The sequence below is a fragment of the Mauremys mutica genome, chromosome 25 (assembly GCF_020497125.1).
Source record: "Mauremys mutica isolate MM-2020 ecotype Southern chromosome 25, ASM2049712v1, whole genome shotgun sequence".
Taxonomy (NCBI): domain Eukaryota; kingdom Metazoa; phylum Chordata; order Testudines; family Geoemydidae; genus Mauremys; species Mauremys mutica.
The window spans coordinates 3,339,237-3,351,744 of record NC_059096.1 but is presented as its reverse complement, the minus strand read 5'-3'; the positions used below and the strand labels follow the sequence as shown (position 1 = coordinate 3,351,744).

Sequence of the window (12,508 nt, the reverse complement as noted above, 5' to 3'; positions counted from 1 at the left end):
AAATAAATATAAAGTGAGCACTGTACACTTTGTATTCTGTGTTGTAATTGAAATCAATATATTTGAAAATGTAGAAACCATCCAAAAATATTTAAATAGATGGTATTCTATTATTAACAATGCGGTTAATTTTTTTAATTGCGCGATTAATTTTTTTAATCGCTTGACAGCCTTAATTTATTCATGTCTATTCATCCCTTCCAAGTCACCATGAGATCTCTATATAAGATCTAAAGCAGAGATATTCATAAAGACAAAGATGTCATAATGTAATTCCTAAACATAAAGAGGTAATATGTCTCCATCTCTAAATCATTTGTTTTTCATTTAACTGCTATGGGATGTCACAGCTCTGAAACCTATAATTTAATACCATGTCCAGATGTATATGAAGTGTGATAATTCAGTAATATATATATTTGGACTGTAGAAATAACCTTCTCCTTGTCACTTCTGACTCATTTATGATTTTGTGATTTCTGAATAGTGTTGCATGTTGCAAAATAAAGTCTTCCAAAGTTAATGTTTGAATGTGCAATTCAAGAAAGAACTTAAGCACTTGCTTGAGTCTCTAAGTGCTTTCCTGAATCGGGGCCTGAATTAGAAAGAAAACAATTTGGGGGGCTTGGGTGTTCATGCTAATTTCTGTAAAATGTTATACTTTTAAATGCTTTACAATAAATGGCCTGAAGGTTGCCTTGAAGGTACTTCATTTTGTATGACAGTTTTTTCCACTGAGAGACAAGGTGAGTAAGGTAACAATTTTTTATTGAACCAGCTTCTGTTGGTGAGAGAGGCAGTTTTTGAGCTACACAGAGCTCCTCTTCAGGTCTGGGAAAGGAACTCCTGGCATCACAGCAAAATGCAAGGTGGAACAGATTATTTAGCATAAGTAGCTAGTACATATTTTCCACTGGTTTTCTTGCCCATACATTTCACCAGGTACCTTATGTAATGAAAAAAGAGATCCCTTTGGCCAAAGACTTTCAGAGAAGACATCTTCTGAAGAACCACCACCAGGGAAAGCTAATGTTTTTCTTCAATCCCATTTCCCACCGATATCAAATAACCACTTGATATGCTGATCATCAACTAAATAGAAGGGCTAGGTAGTTTTGTTCCATTAATGTTCATTTCCTTCTATGTTACTCTCTGATTTCTTGGGCAACCGTTTGCTGATCTGGTGGGTATCGTTCACATGCAGTATTTTTACTGTACTTGTTCCACATGTATTGCTTTGATTTTTCCTTGCTCTGATTTCATCGCTAATCCTTTCATAGTTGAATGGACAAATAAAATGTTGGTTTTAGCTACATGACATACATTTTTAGCTCCCGATGGGCCTGATCCCAAGAATATAAAAATATCCACCTCTAAGAAGGCAGGGACTATCATTCACTACAAGTTTGTACAATGATTATCACAATGGGACCCAACCTGTTGAAGATATTTAGGTTCTACCGCAATATAAATGTTAAACAATACATAAATTTTTTTCTTTTGAAATATAGATAAAAAAATCATCTCCGATATCTGCAATATAGATCTCAGAAATAAAGAAAGCTGTATTTTATATACTGTAACATATAGTGCATAATTTGAAGACCTTCACTAACTCTAATTTTCACAAAAATGTATAGTACAGATCTCCAGTTCTGCATGTCTTCTGCATTTTTGACAGCAGAATCTTAGAAAAGAACATATTTTAACCAAAAGTGGGTGAATTTACCCAGAGACAAAAGTCGCTTATGTGTTATCTAAAACACGTTAATCTTTAGGCAAATTATGGCGTACACCCTGTTCTATGACCTTTTTGGAATAACTTGAGATCCTAGGCATCTCTTGAAGTGTTCTCAAAAAGGAATCATCTGGCATCATGTGATATTACCCACCATAAAACTAAATAAGAAATCCAAATGCAAAATCCACCCTTGCTGTATCTCATGACACTCTGAGTGAATATCTGTCCACTGATATATATATGCCCTGCCTGTGGCTTTCTTTGCCCTTTTCAGAAATTCTCTCTCATAAAATAAATAAATAAATAAAATAAAAAAGCACTATCCCTGTTTTTTTTCCATTAGGAATGTAAAATGGCTAGTATTCTCTTCTGACAATGCAAACTCCTCAAATACTCTCCATTGGTAATGAGCACAATTAATAATAAAAGAAAAAAATAGCTAATTCTCTGATTATTTATCTATCCTCCAGTTACATTTTCAATGTAATAATAAATTGTGAAATGTGAATTAGCTTTCCATTTTCATGTGATAAGAGATCCTCTTCAGAAGCCTATATTATCTGAAACCATCAATCATGGGAATAAAAATAAATTATTACAAATCTTAACTCTTCAATAATCTGTTTTTTCCCCAAAGCCTAATTTTATTATATTCAAATCATACCCAAAGCAAAGGTGTTAAAATGCTCAGCAAAAAAGGTAGGGGTCCATTGATTCATGCAATGCAACTTTTTTCATATTTGTCTTAGATCATAAATAAACACATTACATTGTCATGTTCCAAAGTCACAGTCAAAAAGTTAAATGCAAAAAAAATAAATATTACTAGAAATATTGGACTTAGAAATCAAGGAGTTTCACAGCTAAGGCATTCGATTTGTCATTTTCTTACCCTATAATGTCTAAATATGAAGGCCTAGAACAGTGTATGACAGGCTTCTACTGTGATACTGATGGGAAACTCCCAGCTGATAATAACTAGGTAGATGTCTGGTTGGGACCACTGATATCAATTCTAATTATTTGTGTGTTTATACCTTCTAAGTTGTACAAACAACTCGTGTATGTACCAAACAGCCTAATTTTGCTATACTATCATATTTTTATTCCACTGTGACAGAATCAAGAGGCCTTAAAATGAGTGGGAAAGGCTCCCTATGCAGGCATGGGGCAGGGAGAGGGCACTTGGCTGGTGCAGAACTGGTGTAAGGACTCTGCAGGGGCCAAACTCCCAGAACTAAACACAGTGGGTATATCAGGAACATGTTGGGGGCGTGGCTGCACTGTACTGTGGCAGCTATTTGCTCTTGAGGGTCCACCAATGGACTTGGGAAGTAAAATATAAATTAAAGTTACCTAGAGACTATCTTAAATTAGGGCTGATCTATGTCTACACAGTTTTTGTACCACAATATTGATTCAGAAACCAATATAGCTAAATCAGTATAACTCCCTAGAGTGGACACAGTTATACCACATAAAGGTATACCTTATTCAAATAAGTTATATATAATATAAGCACCTTTGTATGGTATTCAATCAGCTATACCAGTATAAGAACTTTTATATTGTATTCAATAATCTATACCACTTGAATTCACTAAACTGTACCGATATAAGCATCTTTAAAGTTATAATTGCATCCATACTAGGGAGCTGTACCATTTTAACTATATCGGTTTTTAAAACCGCTCATTATGGTGGTACAAAAACTGTGTTTAGACCAGCCCTTAAGCTCTCAGTGCAGGGACTATCCCTTTATATAGATGTGTGCAGTGCTTTGCACAATAGGACCCTGGTCATGACCAGGACCTTTGGGAAATACATCACTATAAATAAATTAATTAATTCAAATTTAAAAAAATGACATTATGTATCATTTTTTCACCATTCACTAATACCACAGTCTTTGCATAACTTTCAGGCCTCAATATTCATTCATCTGCACCTGGATTTCATCAGACAGTCCTCTCTAAAAGACCTTCCTTCAAGCCCTTATGTTTTCTTCATATATCCTCAGACCTCCCTTCTCAGTAAAATATTTTGAGCCAACTCCTTCCTTGTACCATGCAGGTGTGCTAGAAGGAGAAATGGACATAGGAAGCCTCTGTGCTCCATGAAAACAGTAAGACAATATCTCTACTTAGCACTCAGAAAAGCGCAAGGAGGGGCTCACTTACATATCGGCTAGTCCTCAAAAACTTAATGGAGGCAGGAACTGCTGCCTAGGGTACATGGGAAGGGTGCAGCTGACTAAAGTGTATGTTGCATTTGGTGCACAATGTTCATTTACAAAACAGAAGTAAAGTGTAACAGATAGCGAGACTCACTCTATGCCAGCATTAGAGCTGTCCAATAATACTTAACAACAAACTTAGTCAAGTAATGTTGTTATATTTTAAGCATAAAATCATTTAGAACAATTTATTCTGTTATTTGATCAGCATACAGACATGGCTGAATAACTTGTGAACATATGTAATGAATCATGTATTCAATGACTTGTGATTTTTTCCATTAAATATACAGTGAATAATATCTTTCTATTGGCCACACAGCTCTAACCAGCAGAATGGCAAGTGTGAATCTAGCACTGTTATGTTCTCTTCTGTCTGTTTGCCACCACCAGTTAAGGGCAGGATTTTGCCTTTTTTATTAGTATATTACATTTTCCAGTGCAACTGTAATTCTACACATCAAGGATAAAATCTCATCCCCACTGAAGTCAACTGAAGTTTTCCAATTGACTTCAATGGAGTCAGAATTTCACTGCAAATACCTATTTCACAGATTACTATTTGCATTCTCTTGTATTTTCAGTTTCGAAAGACAATTAACCCTGTTATTATTGCATGTAGTGGATCAATTAAAACTATTTACTTTGTTTTGATATAATCTTAATAGGCACAAGGAAACTTTGAAATAAAAATACAACAGTCTAGGCCTCTGTCTGCAATCAGATCTACACAGTTTAAATTTTGAATCCACCAAGATTCCTAATGCAAGATCAGTCTGTTACATATAGTATGTAATTTCTTTTGCCACTGTCATATAATTTCCAATATTTTTCATATTAAAAACCATGTTATACTTCTAACAAGTGAACAAGGGAAAGCCTATTTAATTTTCAGGTTGAAGTGCCTTATTTGGCATTTCAAACCTCAATAACTTCCTGAAGAAAACACTTGGCCCTATTTCATCTTGTATTAAACAAAGTTATTTCTTTTCACTTTTTAGATTATATGTGTCCCTAATAGTATCTTTCTCATAGTCTCAGAGAGTCCAGCTAATACAGCATTAAAGCTCTTTCCCATTAAAGCATTCCCTTTTTCCTAATAATTTTAATTCCCTTTTTAAATGAGACATTTCAATTTTAGAAATAAATTATGTCATAACCTAAGTAGACTAAACTGATTCTTTTCCACCTTTTCCACCATGGCTCTCTGCTAAAACCAGTATGCATTTTGAAAATGACCTTGAAAACTCAAAATGTAACGGTTTACAGATTTTTAGTCTATAGATCCCTCAAAATAAACATGATGGGACTTTAATCTGGTCCTATAACATTGTGCTAATCTTACATCCTTCCCCATGGACTGTGCCTCAGCATGATGGAAAGGCTTGAGTAATCCCATGACCCTGAAAACTATGCTGTCAGGAATATAATTGGTAGGGCCACCCATGCCAGATTGGCTCCTAACCTTCAGCCCGACCAAAGGCAGTCTACCTGTCCTCCTGTTAAGAGGTTGGAAGAGGGCTAACAATCTGTTCCTGTAAAAAACAAAGCCGTTACAGAAATATACACTACTTCTCGGCTCAATATTGGAAAACAGTGATGAAGGCCCTATGTTCCTCATGGAATAATGAGGCGTAAATCAAGCGAGTCTTATGGACTATACAGTATTTTAAGTTAGTCTTGGACATATGTTGGAAAATATAATGTCTAGTAGTATGCAGTTATGGACAACATTTTGATTTTCACTTTAAATTTCGATCTACATTGGTATCTACCTTAAGAAACTGACCTTGTGTGGTATGTAGGATATCTTTACTCAGTTTATTCATCCCAATACATTAAATGCAAAAATGCTAATCACACAAGGTCAAATTCTGCATTCCTTAATAAAATAAACTTTCCCTAAACTCTAACATTTGGTAAAGTAAAGACTACAGAATTTAGCTCATAAACACCAGGCCCAATCTGAAAACCCTTACTCTTGCAAGTAACCATGTGAGTAAAACCTCATTGAATTCCGTGGGATTATTTGTTCTTTTTTTAGGGCTGGAAAAACAAGGGAAGACATCCTGGCCCCACTGAAGTCAATGGTAAAGCTCCATTGACTTCAATGGAGTCAGGATTTCACCTAAAAGTGTAAAACTAGGATTATAAAAGAAAACGTTACAGTTATTGTGTTCAGAGAGAATACAGTGTAACTTTATTCTGTATAGCATCGTTTACATAAATTGCATCTGAAAACATAAGAAACTTTAGTACACTTCAAATGCATCAAGTGAATTTCAGAGTGTAGGATGTCACATGGGACCCATTGTCAGCATTAAAACTTGAACCATCAGTAGCAAGATATATTTACTTGCAAGAGTTTTTAAAAGACAAATAAGCAAATTTTTGTAGAAAAATATACATTTCACAGAGGTAGAGGCCTGCTCATTTCTTATTCAGAGACTGTTTGTTCTCACTTGCTGAATAAAAACATACAGTAAGTAATCACAACTTGATCTACTAAGAAAAATGAAACTGACACACGCAAGTAGGCAAACTGCAATTAGACCCATTCTTTCAAAGCATTCACGGCTATCAAGCTGTGGCTACCTGAATTGAGTCAGGTTGTATTTAAATTATGAGTCTCCCAGAAATGCACATCTCAAAATCTTTCATCACAAGAGGATCAGACATTGTTAAAACAAAATTTTAATTTAACCTACAAGAAGGGGGTCTCCCACTCGAAGTGAATGAGACTAGCCAGGGATGATTTTACTCTCAGGCTTTTTTAACATGAAGAATCGAAACAATGTATTAATAATCCCTCTCTCAAACTACTAGTGAATGGGGGTAATTGCAAAGGTTGTTAACAATATGAAGAAACAAAGTATTTTGCCTCGTTTTAAATACTAGAGCCTAAATTAACCTGCAACTTCGTTTGAACTGGATATGAAAGTTGAGTGCGCTTTTTATAAGCACAAAGAAACCCACACGCCCTTCATTCGTTAAAACCCAGAAGATGAGCTGTAGTTAAACCGGGCTCTAAATCTAACTTTAACATACACGTTGCACAGGTTGTGAAATTAAATGTAGAAAGAGGCTCGACTCGTTTCCTGTTTTATTGCCACTCGCGATTTGATTCCACCGCTATGGATTGGGATCTGGGGTCGCAGAAAAGATGGCAAAACTTTCGATTAACTGCGAGGACAATCACGATTTATAAAATACTCCATTAAATACGATGAAAGCAACCCAAAAACAGCCCCCCAGGGATCCCTACACCGGTGCACTGCGCCCTCGTAAAACCAGTGGAGTCTCTTCTCACCTTCCATGCTGCTGTTCCACGTGTGCTCCCGGCTCCACGTGCTGCTCCAGGGCTCTAGGATTCTCAACTGCAGCAGGCGGGAGATTCCCAGCGACTGGGCTTCCGCTCTGGATAGGAGCCGGTGACATCAGGCATTTAAAGGGACAGGAACTCATGGTCTGTGTGATTAGAGCGGCGCCGGGTGGCGGTTTGAAAACCTCGTGCAAAACGGCTGCGAGAACACACAGCCCCCTGTCATCCCTTGCAGGAGTCTGGGTGCAAAATTTCAGCCGCTGGCAGGGGAAATGGGTGCATTTCAGAATTAGCAATTACTGTGGTTAATTAACTAATTTAAAAATGCATTCATTTCACGTGACTGAAATATGTTTAGATTCAGGCACAAAAAATGCCACCTCGACAGCTAAAACGTGTTACCGGCAAGTTATCTACAGTGGGAGGAAATCGGTGTGTTTTTGAGAGTTAAACTTTTAAGACCCTGCATTTTGATAGGCGGAGGCAGTTGGATTAGTCCTAAAATAAACATTTAAAATGTCGTTAGGATTTTTTAAAAGGCTTCTTCATAGTCCTGTAACCTGAGATTTAGAAAGATCATAACGTTTTACTCTTCTCCAGCACCCTTTATCCCAAAGTGCTTTGCACACAATCGACACTGCAGAGGCACTGTAATGCAGGTATCTGAGGGACATAGGGTCCTGCCTCACCAATCTGTGGGCAGGATGCTTAATAACAGTGCAAAGGAAGGGGGGATTTTTGGTAGGGATACAAGGGCAAACTCCTATTCTCACACAAAGCACCAGTGGATCAAAAAGTGCCAGTGCAAACCCTCCTCTTAGAAAAAGGGTCACAACAAACGTCATGGATCTTTATCTCCATGTCTGCAGAGATGGCTTTCTGACTTGCCAAGTAAAGAAGCAATGGTGGGGTCCCCCAGAAACAGGCAGATACTACTTGGAGAAAGGAGCAAGGTGTACAAGACAGAATAACCACACTTGCCATTCTTGGAGCTACAGCAGTGGCAGAGTTGGGAATAGAAGCCAGGTATCCTGATTACCAAACCCATGTCCTATTCCCTGGATTACATTGTCTCCCTGGAAGCTTCTGAGGGACTCCCAAAAGCATGGGATCCATCCTGGAGGTGTCACTGGTGAAACAGGGAATAAGGTCTTATGTGACTGCCCCTCTCCATGATCCCATTACCTGAAAGAGAAACTGGGCTCTGAGTTGCTGAGGATGTTGTAACACCCCTAAAATGTGGTGTCCTAAGTCATCACATGTCTTGACACTCACATATCTTTCTTAGTTCCCAGTTACTTGTTCCAGGGAAGTTTCTTCACATGTACAACATTATGATTTAAAAAACATTGTTCTTTGAAAGGAATGGCCAAGGTGCATTCAAGGAATTCCACATGTCCCATGTCTGCCCTCATCTTGAATACGAACAGGGCATCAGCAGATACTAGTTTCCAGCATGCATGACCCATCTTGGTCCAGTTGAACTACAGTTGTCTGTAAGATATATGCCTCCATATTAAACATAAAAGACAGATGCAATGTGTTCCATTCAAGCAATTTGCCATCGTAGCCCACATTTGCGAAAATAGTTTACCACTCCTTCCATAAAGCAGGTGATCTAATGGGCCCATAATACATTAAAACATTTTTCCAGTTAATAATGGTGCTTATCATTTATACAGTGGTTTTCATTTTTTAAGTCCTTTACAAGAATTAATTCCCACAATACCCCTTAAAAGTCATTTGGGGGCTACTTAGTTTCGGTCATCTATTAGTTACCCAAAAGACAGTAACTACTGTATTGCTAAGAAGGATTTCACAGGAGTAACTCAGAACTACCTTGCCTTGGTGGGTTTGTGACTCATTTCTTACAATTTGGCAAGGGTAGTTTAGGACTTTGTTTGAATGAGTGTTGCAATAGCACGCCAGCATGCCCACACTCAACATGAACAAATATTTTTCTTTCTTTATATTTAATTTCCTTTATGTGTTACTTGGACTGGTACTGTTTTTACATCATGTAAACATGGTGACATGGTCTTCAGAGACTTGCATCAACACTGTTTTCTCTGTGTTATTCACCCTCACAGGCTTGCATATATATTAACATGATATCGCTGAAACAACACTAGGCCTCTCTTTAGTCTTAATAAAGGAAAGTCAATGATTGTTAGCTTTTTTTAAAAAAGCAAAAATAACTCAGCTGTTTAAAAAATTACAAATTACGAAGATGCCTAGTAAACATCAGTAATGATTAACTCCATTAAAATACCTTTGCTGCTAACAATGAATCATCTTTGTTCCTACAACTCAACAAAAAATAGCATGAAACTGGGTGTAATAAACACTTGGGAACCAAATCAGCTGAAGTTTTGAATGTACGAGAATTCACATGTGAACTAAAAATAGTTTTGTAATTGTTTTTATCAGAGTTCAGATTTATTTACCAAGAAATGGCCTTATGAAATTTTAAATGGCCTAGTTATTACAATCAATGCATCAGCAACCAACATCATCACAAGAACAATCATCTCATGACATGTTTGACATCATCTTATATTTGTATGTGCAACTTCAAGCTCTGGTGAGACAAAAATAGTGGAGAGCAAAAGTAAGGGGGAAAATTAATACTTTAGATTGAGGCTTCTATGATTGTTATCAATATGGAATACTTAATTTAAAAAAATACGTTTTGCTTAATTCAGCCTTTGTGTTTTTAAGACTTGCAGCTTGTTTATGATCGATTTATTTGACAGTTGAGAAATTAAATAAAAGCATTGGAGTAAGAACTGGACTGAGAATTAATTTATGTTGTTACTTGCCATTTTATGGGAACAATTACATCTCTAAGGTTATGGAGACCAAGTCATGCAACCCATACTTCTGCAAGTAGTCCCTTTGAAGTCAATGAGAGTACTCATGCAATGATTGCAAAATCGAGAGACTAAGGTATTGGTGAATGAAATGGTGATCTGAAGAGATCTTTCAAAAGACAAACAGAACATGGCTCTGCTGTGTGATAACAGTACAGCACAGAGATGTGATTCTAAGAGTTATTTTTTGTGACCTCCTGAAGACGGCATTCTGACTGAATGTCCATCCAGTTTCTATAACCCAAAAAGGGGGAAGAGCTAGACACTACATGAAAGTCCCTGAGCACCTCACTGTTCTCAGTCTGTTCAGTGTCAAAGGTCCTGAGATACTACAGTATTGGATGACAGTATAAAACCCTGAAAAAATAGAAAATATCAATAATATAGAAATAACCATGTTTGTAAGGATTATTAAAACTCTGAATTTTGACAACAGATGGAAGTACAAGAGACTTTATAAAATAAAATACTATTATTATTCCTTTTGACCAGAGCAGTTAGCCAGTATTTCGGGGTCTTGGGGTAACTATTGTTATGTTTAGTTTACCTGTATTAAATTCAAAATTAGACTCATTGCGCCTTGGAAACACCCATTGCAACGGAAGCAGGGAAGGATTGGGTTGTCTCTTCAGGGGACTGAGAAGGGACTGCCATTAAAAAAAGTGCTTTCATCACCTGAACTCTTTTTTCCACATATACATTTTGCTGTCTGCATGAAATTGTAAAATTGGGTGTTTGTGAATTACCGGTATAACATATTTATTGATTTATCAAGGGCCAGTAAGATGAGAAGCATTATCTGAACGCTAGTGTACTGACTCTAAAATACAACTTAATTCTTACTATAGAAAGTAAAATACACCAAGAGACAGATGCACAAATAAGTTTATTGTATATTGTATATGAATGCTCTATATGAAGGAATTTTTGTTTAGTAGATTAATGTAGCTTTGTTTAATTTTCAGAAGACCTTTCTATGTATTTGTACAGCACCTATCATATTGGAGCCAGTGGGCACTATCACAAGAATAATAAGTAAATAAAAAGTATTTAAAGAAATAAACCAAACTATATCACTTATTTTTTGGTTGACAAAGAATCTTTTTAAAGAAGAAAATGCTGTTCACAGATCTATTAAGAAGATGACCTAGCTGCTTTTAACTCAGAAATATCATACTGACTTTGAAAGGAATGAGTCATTTGGCTAGAAACATAGATCATAAGTCTCAATCTACAGAGATCCAAAACTGCAGACAAAGCTTTATAATGGAGAGAATCTTATTTTACAATAATTAACAAGTGGGATAATGAAAGTTTGTGTGGGACAGTCAAATTAAATTTGGGCATAAACATCCTCTGGAACAGACTGAGATATGACTAGTATATAACGGACACAGATTAGAACTGAATCACTTTGCCGATATCGCATAAGTGTGAAAAGTTAATTTGAGTAAAACTGAAAATCTTTGACACAGAGGAGCCCTAGACCTTTTTGAGATGGTCCTAATTTTAAATTAATCAACTACTCATAGAAACTAAAACCGAACCCCTTTTGACATATTCCTTACACCTGAGCCAGCTAGTCTAGACATAACCGTTAAGTCTTCTTGAACTTGAGTAAACTGAAATAACTAAAGTAGCACCAATGTTTAGGCAGGAAACTGTAAATAGCATGAAAATTAGAGGATAAATAGTTTAAAAACACTAATGTTTTAGTCCATAATTGTTTTTTCAATCTCAACATTTTCCTTTCATAATTCAATATTATTCCCTTGAGAGGTTTCTTTCTTTCTTTCTAAATACTGTTAGCTAAAGTCTTTGTCATGTTTTCCGAACACGGTTATATGACTGTTTCTAACAATGTCAAATATGAATACTGTGTCCAGGCACATTTTCTGAACATGGTTATTTTAACACCGTTTTTAGAAATGCAGTGTTACCTGCCCCAAATGTTCAAAAAAGTTGAGCCAGGCCCCCAAAATCATGAGATTGGTTTAAAAATTATGATATTTTTAAAAACAATAAATCTGAAGTTCTTTTTGTTTGCATTTTAGATTTTGATACAAGATCACATTTTCAAGCTTTTTGCCATAATCAGTGCTAAAAATTTACTTAAAATTAAAAAAAAAAGTTGAACATTCTCAACTCATCACATGCCTCCAGAAGCTGGTGCTTTAAGAAAAACACTAAACATTGCACGGCTCACAATTAAATTGTGAAAGCTGACACAGCGTGATGGGGACACAAACCATACTGTCACTGTGCCTAGCAATGGTTTCTAAACATGGTTATAGTGCAGTGCTGTTTCTAGCTGTGCGAAGGAGGGGCAGACATCA

General features: G+C 36.3%; 1 protein-coding gene across 3 annotated transcripts in view; it reads right to left on the bottom strand.

Annotated features, from left to right (window-relative positions):
* The window catches only part of IKZF3 (IKAROS family zinc finger 3), a 55,834-nt gene extending 45,097 nt beyond the window's left edge, over positions 1–10,737 (bottom strand). Inside the window, exon 1 of one of the 3 annotated variants that reach the window (XM_044999382.1) lies at positions 10,720–10,737. Coding sequence is in view for 2 of the 3 variants with exons in the window: in XM_044999379.1 (XP_044855314.1) it covers positions 7,288–7,294 (7 nt within the window). In the remaining variant the exon portion in view is untranslated. Of the gene's footprint in view, positions 1–7,287; positions 7,942–10,719 lie in introns of those variants that run through there. The other 2 variants (XM_044999379.1, XM_044999378.1) reach the window with 2 other exon arrangements.
* Between the last annotated feature and the right edge of the window lie 1,771 nt (positions 10,738–12,508).